Raw genomic sequence first — 19,338 nt, forward strand, 5'->3', positions numbered from 1 at the left:
TTCAGGACATGTTATGCAATCGTGGGCAAACTGAAAGAATGAGGCAGCTTTATTAGGCACATCATTGTATTTCATTGTATTTTTTAACAACAAGAGGGGAGAGATTGCAACTCATTGCCTGTTGTGTCAAATCTTAAAAGAATAGGTTTTCTTTTCATTAAAAAAGAGACTAACCTGTCTCTCTCTTCCTTATGCTGTCAACAGTCACACTGGGGTGATGTTTCTGTAGATGAGTATTCGTTTGTGTTGTGTATGTGAAAGTGTTGCTGTTAACGTAAGCAGCACTTACTAATGCAAGGCTTAAGGCCCATTTATACTCATTTATACATCCGTCTGTCTGTTCCATCACTACCCTACATGCGTCTTTTTCATTGGTGTGGACATTTTGTACACATGTGCCCCGAATATCGACGTAGTCCACACCCCGTCTGCAGGTAAAGGTCCTGTCCTCAGTTGAAATGCAAGCCTAACCCAGGGATTTACCATTTTAAACCATACTGTATTTATAGCTTCTCACTCTCTAGGAGTCGCCACAGTGGATGATGCGCATATTTAATTTGACAGAGATTTTACACCAGATACACTTCCTAACACAACCCTCTGGACTTGGGTCCGGCACAAGCAGTACAGTGGATGTGCCCCCTGTGGCTGGGGTCAGTTTAGAGCAGTGTTTCCCAATCCTGTTCACCAGGGGCCACTGTCCTGCATGTGTTAGATGTTGCCCTGCTACAACGCACCTGATGCAAATGGTCAGCTCAGGAACATTGATAAAGAGTGTCCAATAAACAATGAGCTGTGGGGATTGGGTATCTTGCAGCCCTTGACCTGGTGGGGACTCGAACTGGCAACTCTCCAGTTACAAGCGAAGCTACCTTTCCACTTCCCCAATAAAAAATCAGTTTTTATCGATTGATAGAGATATTATTTTCAAATAATACAAGCCCTAGCAGACACACACACACACACACACAGGCACACACACACACACATGCACACACCATGTACACTACTGACACCAGCATGTACACCCACATTTAAATAAGCATTAACAGACATAAAGTCAGCAAAATAGCTATTTGTAGGTATCAGATGTACTTCTCTTACTGCGATTCGGAGCAGGGTAGCCCTGACAGAGGCCCATCGGTCCAGTCGTCTGTCGATGACCAGGATAAAACCCACTCTTGATGCTGCAACACTGCAGAGGAGAGAGACACACTGTTATCACCAGGGAAACCAGTCTCTCTCTCTCTTTCTCTCTCTCTTATGTCTCCCTCTACATATGTGTGTGAGTGTGTGTGAATGCGGTGTAGTCATCATTTGTCATCACTGATGATAATGAGAGACCCTTGAGATTACCATGGCAACCTTGGCTCTGTGTTTGTGTGTGTTGTATGTGAGCATGTCAAAATCTTGTCATTCATTCCACAGGCAGTGCCATATGTAGCAGCAGCTTCATTAAGCTAATGTGTGTGTGTGTGTGTGAGAGAGAGAGAGAGAAAGAGAGAGGGAGAGAGAGAATGCAGCAATGCCATCAAATGGCATGCACCCTGTCACCTAAACACACGAGTAAAAAGGATGAAGACTGACGCACAACACACACACACACACAGCTCTTTTTTAAGACTCACATTGATTCATTTGGACAGCCTAACCAAAGCGTTATTCCTAACCTTTACCATAACCAGTTCATGCCTAACTCTAACCACCTCAATTCACATCTTAGCCCTAAATGTAACCAGTTCTTCAGCAAAGAGTTTCTTCCTCATTAGGACCAGGTTTTGGTCTCCACGGTCCTGACAAGGTCAGTGTTTATGCTAGAGAAGGTCCTGAAAAATGAGCAAGATGTGGTCCACCTGGTTGTCAACATAAGACAGTTTTCATCATCACACTCACATAGAAGCAAATGGACACACTACGCTACCCAGTGGATGCTGTGGCGGCAAATCCTCGTTCCAAAGGAAAAAAATATTCAAGCACATAAAATGGTTGAATTGGAAATCTGTGCTTTTCCAGGACAAAATGGGATAAAAACAAATCTCAGTATTCCATTGTAATCATCCAAAAATAATCCAATCTTCCTTTATTCCCATGATGTCAGTCCTCCGGTCCTGTATCCACAATCATCTGTTTGCAGCTTGCAGATGGAGAGGGTAGAGTGTTCCCATCCTTGAAGAGCAGCTCCCTCCCCCTTGTCTTTCTCTCTCTCTGATTCTCCACCACCAGCTTCTCACACAGCCAATTAAGGCCAAGCTCTGCACCTTGCTGTTCCCTCCACAGCCAATCAGAGCTCAGAGTGCAGCTGCCTGGCAGCCGGGTGAAAATTGCTTGTGGGGCATAAAGGAGGGGGGATTCAGAGGGAGGGATGGAGGGAGGTCGGGTTGGTATAGGAGAGAGGGATGATGTGAAAGGTGATGAGGCACAGTAAAATACATACAAAGACGGACTGATAAACAGTTGCATATGTACAGTTGAATACATCGCCATCCTTTCTCTTACTTTTTAAAAAAAACAAACATGTCTGGTGACAGTATGTGAGCACCACGGGAGTGCAGCATTAAAGGTAAAGGAGAGGGAGGGGAGGAGGGAGGGATATCTCTCAGGACAATGGTCTTCGTTGTATTTCTTTTTGATAAATTTTAAAAATAAAAGAATATTCTGTCCTGATTATAGAGCCTCTGGAAAAAAAAAATAATCCATCCATTTTCTACCACTTTATCCTCCACATAAAGGGGTGGCAGGGGGAACTGTGCCAATGTCAGCTGACATAGGAAGATATGTGGGGTCACACCCTGCACAGTTTGCCAGTCCATCACAGGGATAAATAATAATCTCAGTACATAATTTCCTTCACCTTATCTTTCTCTTTGTCGTTTCTGGGGCTTTCCCTGTGGATTCACATTGGTACTGTGCTGACACCTGCTGGATCCACGTGGTATTGCTTTTTACTTTCACATTGTTTACATTCTGATGTCATAGAAGTTCCACATGTAACACTAACCTGGGGATGCTGGTGAGGTAGGTAAGGACATTGTGGAGCTCCTCCTCCTCCAGCTCGCTGAACCCTGGGAATTCTGGGAAGACAATGACGGGACAGCCATTCAGTCCACGCCCACCTGGAGAGGTAAATTAGGAAGGGTGACAAGGTCAATATGAGATCCAGGCTGTGACAACATGTTGTGATTTCCTTATTTTATATAACAGCAGAATACAAAAATGCATTGGTCATGTACCTATGTGACTTATATTAAAGTATATTGTAGCTGTAATATTATTTAATCATTTATACGCACACGCACACTTGGCCCACTTTCTTTAACAGTATGGATCGAGTTGCAAAACAGCTTATAACATTGATAAATTATTCACATGCCGTGACTGGGTGGCCATTTTGGTCATGGTAACCCAACTCGGGTCCCAAACTGTGTGTGTGTGTGCACTTCTCTGTTTCGTTGAGCTTTTTTTTTTTATTATTTTACATACTTTATTAATCCCCTTGGGGAAATTATTCTCTGCATTCTCATCTTCATTCTAGAGTGGTACTGAGTAGCGCCCAGGAGCAATGGGGGTTGGGTACCTTGCTCAGGGGTACCCCAGCCCTTTCGACCTGGTGGGGACTTGAACTGGCTAACTTCCGGTTACAAGCCAAGTTCCCTTTTCACTTGGTCACAGGCTGCCAGGCTTTGTGTGCATTTCTATGGGAAATGTGGTTTATGTGTGTGTAGGTGTGTGTGTGTGTGTCCTATCCGTGACAACCTGTCATCAGTAACAGAGGAAAGAGAAACTTGGCTAATCTCTGACTGTGAGTGGCAGAGTTCTCTTTTTTATTGCTCTACTCCTTCGCATTTACACATACTAATGAACTAGATCATCATTTCACCTTTAAAAAGCATTATGTTTCTGCTGAGCGAACGCAAAGACCCTCTTTGTGTAACTCAGGACGGGGATCAGGATAAAGGAACAAAAAAGGAAGCACATACATTAATATATCATATAACTCAGAGTTGTTGAGGACAAATGAGCAATTTGTCCTATTGACATTTAGTCAAATAACAAATTGATGAAATATGATGAAAATACAAGAGGCCAAGAATCTAGAAACTGGATGACAATTTGATGTTTGCATGTACTTTAAGTTTCTGTTGTTGTAGTTTGACAAATCAGAGGGAAATGCAAAGAATGGAGATCTCGTGATTTCAGCAGATTAATTTTGAATGGAAAGAGGTCAAATCTTGAAAACACAACATAAAAATTCTAGCATTTTCAAGAATTACAAGCACCTGTATGAACCCTGGAGATAAAGGTCAAACTAAAGTCATAAAATGGATGATGTATTTCATTCTATATTGAATTGCGCAAATAACCAATTTTCCCCTGAAATAAACCACTTAAGTTCTTCTGAATGTGTTTTTGCACCAACATCATAATTCTCCAGTGTAATCTACATAACCCTGGATTTCCACTGGACGCGGAACGGCCGCGGAACGGTAGCGGCCCGGTAGCCGTTGCAAATCGCTTCTATTCTAATCAATGTGAGCATTCCCACCGGCCGCGCAGCGGCGCGGATCAGCAGCGGCCCAGAAGCGGCTTGCCGCGCCGCAGCGCTATCAATAGGAATCAGTTCTATTTTTTCCGTTGCCGCTGCTGAACCTCGTAAATTTCAACGAAGCAGATCGCACAAGACAGGAAGTCCGACACAGTATCAAAGCAAAACACTTCCGCCCCTCTTTCAAAATAAAACACAATACGCAGGTCACAACTTCACCTCAACGTTACGTCATAACCGGTGCTCCCAGGTCAACAGTCATTTGATCCGAGGGTCTCGGAGACAATGGACGACGAGAGACTGATTATGGAAGTGGAGAAATATAAAATCCTTTATGACACCACAGATCCTTATTATAAGGACAATGTCAGAAAGGACAAAGCCTGGTTTTTAATTGCAGGAGTTTTGGGAGTGGATGGTGAGTATAAAGTCCTGCTAAGATGATAAAAATGTGATTCTAAAAACTTTACAGAAAGTACTTTAAGTACTGTACCTGCAAACTGTTTAATTATTAATTAATATAGTACATGACATATTTCTTGCCTTGTCCTGATCAGTGCAAAGTTACTGGACATTTTAATGACTTTAAAATATTATATATATAGAAATACTTGACTGAATAACTTTTTGACTTTTAACCATTTATTTTTATTTTATCCTTTATGTAAAAGAGAAATACATAGACAATGAAAGAAGCTGTGTTGTTGTTGTTTCCTTTATACACACAGTCTATCGCGGGATCTCGCGTCTGTTCGAGATTATCGCGCGATCTTCCGTGAATACCGCTGGCTCCCAAGGCTCCGCGCCGCTGCCGTAACGCGCCCGGTGGGGATTGATGTTTGGGAGAGGACGAAGCAGAACCACGCCGCGGCCGTTCCGCGGCCGCGGCGTGGTTCTGGTTCCCCCCGAGCCTCACCACTTTAAAGGAGACATATTATACCCTATTTCCCCAGTTAAAATAGTTCCCTGGTGTCCTAATGAACATGTCAGTGACATGCTTTGGTCAAAATACCATAAGGATGAAGCACCATAGCAGCTCAATAACCCTGCTAAACCCGCCCCTTTCAGAACGCTCGGTTTTGTGCATTGTCCCTTTATATGCAAATGAGACACAGGCAAACACACACCCACTTTTTCCAGGCGGTTTCTGATTTGTCCTTGTTACTGCGCTCACTCACTCAGCTTCTGTTCCCTCTGCTCCATTCCTCTCCCCCTCCCTCCACTAGTTCTCTGACAATATCAACATGGCAGCGTGCGCGGAAAACAGCAAGAGTGCCACTGTTCTTGCAAGCCGAACAGTGCCGAACTGTAAATCAGTTAAAAACACTCATGGACAGCACCGGTGATCGCCAGCGGCAAGCTGCATAAACTGCCGCTATATATGTGACTGTATCAGACTGAGTCTGTGCTCCGGTCATGGAGGACGTTCTGAACACATATTTTTAATTAGGACGTATCAGAATGGTCAGTTATGAGCTCTATGTGACCTTTTCTTCACAATGTGTGTGTTTGTACGTTGTTGAAATACGTCCCCTGACTAAATACGGCGACCGCTGGCTGCAGTCTGATGTGAAGTGGTGCGAACAGACAAACACACGTTTGCTGACTTTATCCGGCACATTAGCTTCATATATAAAATCCTCTGTAAAACACTGTGCTCCACTGTGCAGCCACCAACAGCACACTTGTCCCTCCGCGTTGACATAATACCGCTCTTCCTCCCTCGCCTGCACTCTCGCAGGGACATGGTGGAGCTAAGGTGGCGCTCTCGAAGTAAACTTACTGGTGGGGCGGTAACATTTGCTGTGAAATGCGCATGCTGCCGTCATAAGCTCAGGGAATTCAACATTGCGTGTTTTATCGCCTATACTTACACTAAGGGGGACCACGAAAACATGACTGAGTATTCTTTTTCCACACTTTGACGACTGGTAGGGAGTCCCAAATATAAGTATTAAAATGGTTAAAAATTTGATTTTGCATAATATGTAAGTATTTAATTGCACTTGTTTAAGTGGCCATTACAAAGATTTTCATTTAAATAAAGTGACACAGTGACAAATAAGTCAACAGTATATTTGCAGTTAATTTGTTGACCTGGCCAACTGGTGCACAGCCACAGAGTGAAGGAGAGAGAGACAAAACCAACCTGGCAGAACGGCAAACTGTTTCTGGAGTTCAGAGCCAATTTCTGCTGCAAAAAGGGGGCCATCCTCCCTCTGCACAATGCCATCTGGAGAGAAACAGATTAAAGCCAGATTTGTTAATGTCAGTCTCAATGCATACAGGAGGAATTTGTTTTATATAAAGAGCAGCCGATAGCTGCTGATTCAGAGACTTAGTTTATGTCTTCGGCTGATCCAGCTGATTCATCTCATTCAAAAAAAAAAGACTGTAAAATTGATGACTAGCTCTTGTATCAGTCACTCCCTTTGTAAAACTTGACACTAAACTCTTAATTGTAATCTGGATCAGCCTCACATTTTCACCTGTTCATAAATATGATCTTTTTCATATGCATATAACTTTGTAGTATGTTGGAAAAAAATACCAATTTTTACAATCAACAAACAACACACATGGAGAAGGTCAGAGGGAGCTGCATTGTGTCGGAACTATGGTATTGCATGAGGAAGTCTGGAGTGGCAGAGAAGTATGTTTGGTGTGAGAGAGGGGGATACAGAGAACAGGGTGAGATGGAGGAGGTTGATTCGCTGTGGCGACCCCTGAAGGGAGCAGCCGAAAGGAAAAGAAGAAGAACAACAACAACAAACAATACACATGGGCAACATAAGGCCCTGGGGCCAGATTCGGCCTGCAGAACAGTTTTATCTGGCCCACTATGTCCTCACTGCTAAGGGAACGTACAACTGAAGCTGTAGCTGCATTATGTGTGTGTATTTGTCCTTTTAGAACATTTTCTTTTATAATGCTCATTGTTTCAGCTTTATTTAATTATACATGTGTTGGTAGTTTTTATCATTATAGTTTTTATCATTTTTGTATGGCAAATGTTGCACCGGCAGGATTGCATCCAATTTCATAGTACAATGAGCATGTGTGTATGTGTGCATTTAGACAAAGGCTGGTGTGAGCCAAGAGTGGGGAGGATTTCCAAGTGGGATGGCAGGTCTGGCAGTGAAAGGCTTCAATTACCATCTCAGTGCAAACCAAAACAAACTGGTCACATTCAGAAAGGGGCATTCCTATGGGCTGAACTATGTGCCACCAGAAACTGAATTTGAATCGTTTATATTTAAATTTAAATGGCTAAACTTGAATAGTTGCATTAAAAAAACTGAATTGGAATCACATAATTAGAATTCATATTGTTTAATTTTAATCATTGCATTGGAAAAATTATATATATTTTCACATTCAGTTCTCAAAATTCAATTTCAATTTATTGTGAAGGACATCCAGGTGCGAGTAAAGGAAAAGCAATCGAGCACAGATACATAGGTCTCCTCTTCGGCCATTCAGCACCTACTGTTTCTGAGCATAAAACATAGTGGTCATTTGTTGCCATTTGTTGTATTATAAGAACTGGATAGAGCACCACCCCCTCTGCCTTGAAGACAATTTTGTCATGGTGGCAATCATGCAACAACAAAATACTCATGGGCCATTGACCACAATGGTAAAAGAGACAAAGAAACACCTCTAGACATGGACATAGGCTTTTATAGATCTTTATATTCTCTATTTTTAATTCATGGAGTTTCATATTTGTAAAACCTTCCTAAAGACCATAAAAAGCCCAGAAAAATCTTATTTCCCAGAGTGACGTCACAGCTGTGTACGAGCACAGCAAAGCGCGGCCATGTGGTGTCTCGTGAACGGCGCTACTGTCATGGAACCGTATGATGTGAAAACTTTATGAGAAATGTGAATAAATGAAGGCAATGAGGGGGTTTCCGTTTCCTTTTTTTTTTATTACGACAAAGCAGGGTTAAGTTATTTATTTGTTACTCATAAGCATTAACTTTCAAACCTATTATCGATGTATTAACAAGCTGCTGTGTGGATTCATTGAGGAGAGCAGACTGACATATGGCGCATTTCCACCGGCTCCACTCGCCATACCATGCCATGGTTTAAGTAGTGTTTACAATAGCATAGTACCTGCAATGACTGCTCAGACTGCCAGCCACTGACTGGCCAGAGTGCCGTCACAGGAAGAGCGTGTTATTGTTCCTAATAATATGATCATGAGTCTGCAGGTTTTCTGGCCTGACTTTATTTGATTTTTTTTTTTACTTTTAGTTATTATAACAATGAGTTAGCTTTCTTTGTACACCACCTATACAAAAACAAATTTGAACTTTGAAATTTAAACCAAAATTCAAAGCATAGCAATGAGACCAAAAATTAGTTTTTTTTAGTCATCATAAATATACTTAATCTTTCTTTTCTTACTTTAATCAATAATATATAAAATCCCAGAGTTCTGTGACAGCAAGATTTAGTATTTTACAACATCTTTGATTATTAGCATACAATATATCAAAATCAACATTTGATTTGATTTAGGGAAATCAGGCAAGTCCAAGAAAACAACACGATTCCCATGACAACACATAAACTAATAGCCACGGTCAATTAAATAAACCATTAAATTGATAATTTTAACCTTTAATTACGTCATTATACTTTTCAGCAAACTGTATTCACTATCATTGTTTTTGCCATTTATATACAAATACTCTGGGCCTCACAACCTGAAAATAAATCCGGACGACAGAAAGTTTTTTGGCATATGTACTGAGTGAGCAACTCTATAGGAATGAATGGAGCCAAAGGGGTGGTGCTCATTTGCAACAAATGACCACTATGTTACGTGCTCAAAAACGTTGTTGCTGATTGGCCGAAGAGGAGACCTGTGTATGTGCGTAATTGATCTTCCTATACTTCAATTCAATTCAATTAAATTTGTATAGCGCCAAATCATAACATACATTATCTCAAGGCACTGTACATAGACAACATCAAAGAGAGCAGAGAACCCCAAAAGTTCACACAATGAGCAAACACTAGGCATCAGTGGAGAGAAAAAAAACTCCCTCTTAACAGGAAGAAATCTCTGACAGAACCAGGCTCAGAGATGTGCGGTCATCTGCCTCGACCGGTTGGGGTGAAAGGAAAAATGGGGGGAGAGAAAGGACAAGAGGGAAATGAGGTAGAGACAGAAGAGAGAGAGGGAGAACAGCAGCAGATACACAACAACTGTATCAGGTTACAAGTTTATACAGTTACTGATATCGACTTTTTAATTACAAAATAATAATAATGGTGATGATAAGCGTAGCCTCGAAAACTGGATCTTGATCCTGCAACCTGCATGATGAGAATACAGAGAGAGAGAGGGGAGAAAGGAAAGACACAAACTAGGGAGAGAAAGAGACAAAGTTAATGACATATAAAAAGTCATAATCATATCCTGAGTGTGAAAGAGGGAATCTGCGTGCACCACAGGAAAATCCCCCAGAGATGGTCCAGGTTTCCCTGAACCAGCTCTAACTATAAGCTTTATCAAACAGGAAAGTTTTAAGTTTAACTTTAAATACAGAGAGTGTCCGCTTCCCGAACTATCATTGGGAGCTGGTTCCACAGGAGAGGAGCCTGGTAACTAAAGGCTCTGCCTCCCATTCTACTCTTACAGACTCTGGTAACCACAAGTAAACCTGTATTTTGTGACCTAAGTGGTCTATTAGGGTGATAGGGTAAGACTAGGTCTTTCAGGTATGAAGGGGCCTGACCATTAAGTGCTTTGTACGTGAGGAGGAGGATTTTAAATTTAATTCTAAACTGTACGGGGAGCCAGTGTAGAGAAGCTAACACTGGAGTTATATGGTCTCTCTTTCGAGTTCCTGTCAGAACTCGTGCTGCAGCATTTTGAATTAACTGAAGGGTTCTAACAGACTTGTTAGAACATCCTGATAATAAGGAGTTACAGTAATCTAATCTAGATGTAACAAAAGCATGAACTATTTTTTCAGCATCCTGAAATTAGTTTTATGTGTGAATCAAAAGACATTTCCTGGTCAAAAGTAACTCCAAGGTTCCTCACAGTGGAACTGGAAGCCAGGGTGATGTCATCTAAAGTGACAATGTGATCGGAAAGTTTTTCTCTGAGGTGTTTAGGGCCGAGTATAATGACCTCATTTTTTTCTGAGTTGAAGTAGAAAGTTACAGGTCATCCAGGACTTAATGTCTCTGAGACATTCCTGGAGTTGAACAACCTGATTTATTTCATCCGGCCTCATTGATAAATAGAGCTGTGTGTCATCTGCATAACAATGAAAGTGTATGTTATGCTTTCTAATAATGTTCCCTAGAGGAAGCATATATAAGGTAAAAAGTATAGGCCCAAGCACTGAGCCTTGTGGAACTCCACAATTAACTTTTGTTTGTAGTGAGGCTTTATCATTAACGTGAACAAACTGGAATCTATCAGATAAGTATGCTTTAAACCAGCAGAGGGCAGCACCTGTGATACCAAGAGTCTGCTCCAATCTCTGCAGTAGAATATCATGATCAATGGTGTCAAATGCAGCACTAAGATCTAACAGTAAAGAAACTAGACCATTATCTGACGCCAAGAGAAGATCGTTACTAACTTTAACTAGTGCTGTTTCTGTGCTATGGTTTAATCTAAAACCTGACTGAAAATGTTCAAACAGGCCATTAATGCGCAAATATTCACATAATTGATTAGCAACTGCCTTTTCTAAGATTTTAGACTCATCTTCTTGTGCTAGAAGATGAGTCAGTCCCAATATGAGGGAGGAGATGATACATTTTTTCTCTAATTGATGTTATTTTATTCACAAAAAAGTTTGTAAAGTCATCACTGCTCAGTGTTAAAGGAATAGATGGTTCAGTGGAGCTGTGGCTCTGTGTCAGCCTGGCTACAGTGCTGAAAAGAAATCTATGATTATTCTTATTTTCTTCAATTAGAGAAGAATAATAGGCAACTTTAGCTTTGTGTAGGGCTTTTTTGTAAGCTACAAAACCATCTTTCCAGGCTATATGAAGTTCCTCTAGGTTACTGGAACGCCATTTTCTTTCTAATCTATGTAACGTCTGTTTAAGAGCACGAGTATTGGAGTTAAACCATGGTGCTCATCTCATCTGATTCACCATTTTCTTTTTCAGAGGGGCAACACAATCTAATGTAGTACGCAGTGAGGCTGCTGTACTATCAACAAGGTTATCTATGAGGGCGGGAGTAAAATCACAAAAGGTACCTTCAGATGTACTGACATATGGCACCGAGTTAAATAAAGGTTGCACTGTCTCTTTGAATGTATTAATATTATTATCAGACAGGCACCGGCTGGCACCGGCTGGCACTTATATTTCTCAAGGAATTTCATGTTTTGTAAAAATATCCTTCATTAAATGTAAAACAAAGGAGAAAAAACAAAGGAGTTCTTGTTGTTCATAGGTTATTATGCTATTATTTTACTATTTTTACTGGTACGGCCCACTTGAGATCAAATTGTGCTGTATGTGGCCCCTGAACAAAAATGAGTTTGACACCCCTGGTTTAGAGGAACTATGTTTAAGTTATCAATATCAATACCATAAGTTAAAACAAGGTCGAGGGTGTGATTAAGGCAATGAGTTGGTTTATTAAGGTGTTGAATAAAACCTATTGATTCCAACAGCGAGTTAAATGCGCAGCTAAGACTATCACGGTCAACATCTACATGGATGTTGAAATCCCCTACAATTATGATTTTATCTGTCTTAAGCACTAACTCAGATAAGAACTCAGAGAACTCTGATAGGAACTCTGAATAAGGTGCAGGTGGACGATAAACTGTGACTATCATAATTGGTTTCTGTGCTTTCCAACTAGGATGAGATAGATTAAGAATAAGGCTTTCAAATGATGAATATCCTGGTTTGGGCTTGGGATTGATTAATAATTTAGTATTAAAAATGGCTGCTACTCCTCCTCCTCGGCCTGAGCTTCTAGGAATATGGGTATTAGCAAGAGTGGGTGGAGTTGACTCATTTAGACTGACGTAATCGTCTTCATGTAACCAATTTACACAGAATAAATCAATACATTTGTCAGAAATAAGATCATTTATTAAAACAGATTTTGAGGAGAGAGACCTAATATTTAATAGTCCACATTTGAAAGTGGTATTATTTGACTCTATTTTATTGTTTGTTTTAATCTTTATTAAGTTAGAATGTCTAACTCCTCTTCTGTTTGTTATTGAACTATTTACTTTATTTACTTTAGTTTTTACTTTAGTAGGTGGAGTGGCAGACACAGTCTCTATGGGGTTTTTAATTGGTGACTGCTCGAAAAGAGGCACAGAGAAGCATGAAAGACTGCAACTCTGTGTCCTGGTCTCAACTCTGGATTGTCATGGGTTTCTAATAAAATGCCCTAAGCTGCTAGATAAGAGAGCTTCTCCATCCAAAGTGGGATGGACGCCGTCTCTCCTCATGAGACCAGGTTTCCCCCAGAAGTTTTGCCAGTTATCTAAAAACACAATGTTGTTTTCTGGACACCACCCCGACAGCCAGCGATTGAATGACGACATGCGGCTATACATGTCATCACTGGTTACATTGGGCAAAGGACCAGAGAAGATTAAGCTGTCAGATATAGATTGTGCATACCTACACACAGACTTACATTAACTTTAGTGACCTCCGATTGGCGTAATTGGGTGTCATTACTGCCGACGTGAATAATAATAATATAATAATAATAAAGAATTTATGATTATCTGTAGCCAGCAGTTTCAGATAAAACTCTATGTCGCCCACTCTGGCCCCGGGAAAACACCTGACTGTGGTCGCTGGCGTCGATATTTTTACGTTCCTCAGGATGGAGTCACCAATTACCAGAGGTGGTTTCTCAGTCTGTGTGGTGCTGAGAGGGGAAAACTTGTTTGAGGTGTGAACAGGTTGGTGGTGGACAGGACTCTTAGGCTTAACACTACGCCTCTTACTGCGGACAGTCACCCAGCTGCCCTGTTTGCTGCACGGGAGCTGCTGGGGGAGCTAATGCTATGTGGTCCGCACCGACTACTGGGGACTGGCTAACTAATTTAGCTTCTATGGTGCGGAGCCAAGTTTCTACTTCACTAAGCCTCGCCTCCACCCTAGCCATCAAGCTACATTTTTTACAAGTACTTTTATCGTTAAAGGAGGCAGAGGAGTAACTAAACATGTGGCACACAACACAGGAGAGAGCAGGAGAAGGAGAGGGAGAGAGAGAAGCCATCGCTGCTAAGCGAACTTTACGCTAGCAAAGAAAAGAAACACCTTACGTGATCTACGTAAACGATAGAGTTTAAGCAAAAGTAGCGGGTGAAAGTATTAGTCTTAGTACTAGTATTAGTAATAAAACGAGTGTTTGTTCAGTGAAACGATAGTTCCAGTAGATATAAAACAGCAGAGAGCACAGGAGACACACAGCAGAACACCAGCAAGTGACACAATACGTTACTGCCCCTCTTGTACCTGAAATTGAATTGTGAGAACTGAATGTGAAAATATAGAAAATTTTTCCAATGCAAATTCTAATTTAGCAATTCAAATTCAAATATAAATGATTCAAATACAGTTTCTGGTGGCACATATTTCAGCCCATACATTCCACCCAAACAATCTTACGACAGAATAATGTTAAGCAGTTTGTGTGAGTGGGTTAAAATTTTGTTTATTTTTATTGGATAATACTAAACTTTATATTAACATTTGATTTGTGTGGTTTTATTTTTGCTGTTTAATTTGATCTGATTGATCACTATTGTTTAAAGTTTGTGGGTTGATAATATATGTGCTTTAAGTTATTTTTTACAATGCAATATTGCCTTTGCTAGACTGAGTAGTTTTATATATTGAAAACATACCGTTAAAGTGGCCCAAAAACCTTGATGCATACCAAAGTGTGGAAAAAACTGTAATACCCATCCATCCATTATCTACCACTTTATGCTCCACCAGAGGGTGTACTGTATATGTATATACATATATATAAATGTACCACTCCACATTCAATAAATTTAAAATCTATACAATTTACAAGAAACTTTATGTCTCATCAAAGCAGGTGAAGTTGTACAATTTGCTGGACAGTGACTCATACCACATGATGCAGGACTCGTCTCATGAGTAGTCTACACTTGGTACTGAGACAGTAAGATGGTCTGCAGTTGTTTACAGGATGTTTTTAGGAAGAGGAGGTACTCACAGAGGCACCTGTGGTCAGGGAGGAGGTTTTTACAACACAGACTGGCACAAACACATGTTGATGTTAATAATGCCAGTAAGTCAGTGGGCATGGCTCCAGATATCATAGGATTACATTAGGATGTCAGAGTGGTGACTCAGGAAGCATTCCGCTTTAAAACACCCTGCACCACCACAAACCAGAGAGGAAGTACAAGAAGCGGGACAGGAGAGAATGCTAGATGTACATCCAAACATTATTTTATATACATTATGGCGCCGGTCAGCAACCGGCCTATGATTGGCCCACCCAGATGACCATGTTGTCATTTATGGCATGTTTCCGCCAGCTCTACTCGCCTCTCCTTGGAACGGTACGGTGCATTTATTTTGTGTTTTCACTAGCATAGTACCTGAAACCTGGTACTTTATTTAGTCCCTGCTCTGGCGAGGTTCCAAGAGAGCTGAGCTGATACTATGTGTGATGTCGCCAGGCTGCCGGCAACTGATTCGCCAGAATGCCGTCACAGGAAGAGTGTGAGCGCAACGTCCGACACAAGAATCAAGCCAACAATGCTGAACTGTAGATCAGTTAAAAAGACTTAACAATCCTAAAAGGTGAGTTAATCTCCAACAATTACCAGGCAAATGTCTAAATATTATTATTTGTTTTAAATTATATTTATTTCAATATTTAACAGAGGAGTCTGGTTTATTTAGCTACATCACTACTGATTGGGACCGGCATCACAAACCCTGCCGCTGTATAAGTGATTGTGTCAGACGGATTCTGTGCTCCAGTCATGGAGGAAGTACTGAAGAAATATTTGTAATGAACTGATTCTAATGATTTAGTTACACTGAAAACAACTGCTTTACAAGTCACTATCACTTTCATGCAGCCGGGCACTCCGCCCACATTGAGTAGATACTATTTTGTAGTGGAAAACCAACCTAAACTGCTCCGTGCCACACTTGCTGTACCACGGTTTTCGGGTTTGGTTGTTTTTTTTCGTTTTTTTTTTTTTTACACAAAAAATACCATGTATCAGATCTATAGCCTAATTATTAGATTATTAAATTTTTTTATCAGATATTCTTTAGGACATATCATGCAATCTTGCAAAAACTGAAATAATAAGGCAGCTTGATTCAGGGTTACCACATCATTGTAACGATCCAGAGATTTTGAAAGTAAGAGGAGAGACATTGCTGCATTTACACGTTTATATATTTATTCTAGTTTCCATTCCATTCTGTGACTGCTTGTGTCAGTGCTACAGAAAGATGCTCGCTTGTTGCCGCTAGCATAAGTAATGCGTGTTGTGCAGTTGTGATACTCACAAAATAAGCTATAATAATTTTGTTGAGATATCATTTATTTAGTTCATGTAAAAGTCACTATTTAATTTATTGTGTTGTTTTTGTATCAGCCTATATTTTAAATAGAAACATAATAACATGCTGTTGCACCGAACAGACAGTAGGTGGCAGCACTGACCAGTAGAGTGACTGGAAGTCTCATAGTGCGTCGCGGAGATGGAGCTCATAATCCAGCTGAATGGAGAACGAGCAACATATACTCTGCGTCGCTGATTTGTGTTTAACTTTCAGGTCAGTTGTCTATCATTTTTATGTGACTTAAGATGTTTGACAAGTTCTTAGGAATCCCCAGTGAGGTATAATTTGTGTGACAAGTGTTTTAAGTTTTAAATATGTAAATGTCGTGGTACGTGACCGGCACGATTGGGAAAATGGCGTCCGCCGCCGTAGTCACTTTACTTGTGTTTGTTTCTGTCGGCTCCTGGGCATTTGTGCATTATTTCTGTATATATGAAAAGTAGTTGTGTGTAATATGTTCAGATCTGTAAAAGATAAAGGTAATGTGCAGATTAGCCTTCGGTAAGGATGCACATTCCTAGTTTAAGTTCAGGTATTATAGCGGCGAGTATTGTCAGCCATTTTGATTTTATTTCAGTTATGTTAATGTTTAATTGCAAGAAAGAAGAATTCTGTTTAATCAAGTACAGACTTGAAATAAAATGTACAAATACAATATAAATACCCTTGATGAAAGAGATAGAAATAGAGATGTTTAATAAAGAATTGAATGTATGACAGGAGAAAGATTAATGATTGTTTTGAAACCGATATTTGTTTTCTTGATTGTGTGAAAGTACATGAAACAGACATATGTGAGTATGTGATTAACAATGTGGTTATGACCAGTGTTTTAATGCAGAAACATAACAGAAATAATTCAGGATTGTAATTCAAATGTTAAAATGTCAATATGTAAATAAAAGATAATCCAGCTGAATGGAGAACGAGCAACATGTACTCTGCGTCGCTGATTTGTGTTTAAATTTCAGAGGGACTGTCTATATATCTGTCAGCGGGGAACGAGCCAGGACCCGCTACACAGTGCTTGCATACAGTTCCAGTATTGTCCACCAAATTTTTACCGCTGTCATCACAAGTTACAGTAAATCCGAAATGCTCCCACACAGGAGAACGAAACGATACTGAAGGGAAAAAAACTTCACTGGGTTACTGGCTCAAGGCTTACACTACGTTGCGTGTCATAAACCGGACGGTACACACGTGCCCCAACCCGTGACAAAGCACAATTTTTCAAAAACACTACCCTTATTGTAATACAAAGCTAAATGCAAATCAGTGAAGTACATTTGCTCCTTTCATGACATATATGGGTCAATGACATATAAGGTTTTTTAACAGGTGAATTTAAAAATATGATAAATATGAATTTCTATTGCAATTGGTCAAAGCTTTACAATGTCATGTGTACATGCATACATGTTAAAATCTTGAATTTCGATATTTTGGTGGTTTTTCACATAAATTAATTGGTTGTTACCCTCCAAAATGTCATGTGGTGCGACCATCAATCATCTTAAAAATGTATTTATTTAATCAACATATTTACCCTTTTTTCAGAAGTTCTTAGTAAAATGATGTGTCTAGAAACTAATTATTTGGATTTCTGTTGAATTGTCATACATACTGATATAATCCTCATTCCTCTAAAGTCACGGTCACCATTTTGCATGTAGTTTGCATGCTAATTTTTCCTGTAAAATGCATAAAAATAATGAAAATGTAAACAAAATCCCACTAACTTCATCTTACCCCATCAGTGAATAAGTTTCTGCCACAGAAAGAAGGTATCACTTTTTTATTTTACTACAGTTATTGCTATTAATGGTCACGCCACATGATGGGTGGTCGCACCAAATGATGAAACCAGCTTAAATCTCTTACAAATCAATAGAATAAGAGACAATCATTTGTTTAAAACAGATTTTATTAATTTAAATATTGAAGACAAACATCTCTTTTCAACACTTTTCATTTAATTTCAAAATCAGTGAGGAACAAGATGAACACTGACACATCAAACTTGAAGACATCTAACTATTCATACCATCATCCTCATTCTTATATGAATGTTGGAGATATGGTTTAGGTATTTCCTTAACCCCAGGAACTTTTAAACTTGTTCCAGTTTTGGCTTCTCAATTTAGAACAGCGAGAAGTTGTTGGCTCAGGTTCAGAGATAACTGCTATGACATCTTTCTTATAGTAGAATATGGAATCTGGAGTTTGTGGCCACTTGAATAAGTTCTTACTCCCTGACTGTAAAACCTTCCACCAGGCAAAACTGTAACTCTATTGATCTATTTATTGTTATAGTTGGTATCAAAGCAATGTTGTCATCAAAGTGCATCATCAAAGTTTTTTTGTTATATGTTAACCTTCGTATGTGTCTTTGTAAAACTACTGATCAACAGGATCTGTATGCACAGCATTGACCCTGATATCTTCTCCCACAACCTCAAGAACTTGGCCTACATATGGAAGTTCATCGTATGTTACAATCACAAAACATAAGCCCTGATCACTTTCCCCCTTCTGTGACTGTGAGGTTGAGGCCTCCTCCATGTTGGATGTGGTGTTCTGCATGTCAACTTTTACAGGCTGGTAACATGAGCATATTTTCATTTTGGCATGTTTGCAAAAGCACGATACCTCCCTACATAAGGAATCTTTCCCTGCTGCTTTCTTCTCTGGTAGCTGAAACAAATTTAGTATTGTGTCAAGCTACAGTGTATACAGTTTGGCTTTTTTTCAGATACAGCAGACTGACATTTCAATTAAAATGTGTATTATATTTTAAATCTCCTCCACACAATATAACTTCATGTAATTCAAGTTGCTTTTCAATACAAAGTTTTTTTTAGCTTTTACATAAACCTTTCTGTTCTCTTTGCAAGGTACTCAGGGTCAGAGTTCACACGGCCTGTGGTGCACGGTCTTCAGTGCTTGAGAGCGGCATCTGATGAAATGGATTTTTAAAAAAAACTTTAGAAAGACATAATGGCAACATGACATGTTACAAATATTTGTTCTTTATTTTTTTTTCCCAATATTATCAATAAGGATTTAACATAAAGCATTGCTTCTAAATTGTATGAAAAATCAAGAAAAAGCACAATTTTATCTTTTAAATAAAATAACAATTTACTACCTTTTAAATATATAAACCATCAAAATGATATTAA

The 19,338-nt window shown here is 39.7% G+C and overlaps 1 protein-coding gene across 4 annotated transcripts in view; it reads right to left on the reverse strand.

Moving 5' to 3' along the window:
• mcf2la (mcf.2 cell line derived transforming sequence-like a) overlaps positions 1-19,338 on the reverse strand; it is a 60,073-nt gene that overhangs the window by 25,514 nt on the left and 15,221 nt on the right. For 3 of the 4 annotated variants that reach the window (XM_044019241.1, XM_044019239.1, XM_044019240.1), the window contains exons 2-4: positions 6,693-6,776; positions 2,999-3,113; positions 1,105-1,195 (exon numbers count right to left, since the gene is read on the reverse strand). In XM_044019241.1, the coding sequence (XP_043875176.1) occupies positions 1,105-1,195; positions 2,999-3,113; positions 6,693-6,776 (290 nt within the window). Of the gene's footprint in view, positions 1-1,104; positions 1,196-1,893; positions 2,165-2,998; positions 3,114-6,692; positions 6,777-19,338 lie in introns of those variants that run through there. The other variant, XM_044019242.1, reaches the window with a different exon arrangement.

The sequence above is a fragment of the Solea senegalensis genome, linkage group LG2, assembly GCF_019176455.1.
Source record: "Solea senegalensis isolate Sse05_10M linkage group LG2, IFAPA_SoseM_1, whole genome shotgun sequence".
NCBI lineage: Eukaryota > Metazoa > Chordata > Actinopteri > Pleuronectiformes > Soleidae > Solea > Solea senegalensis.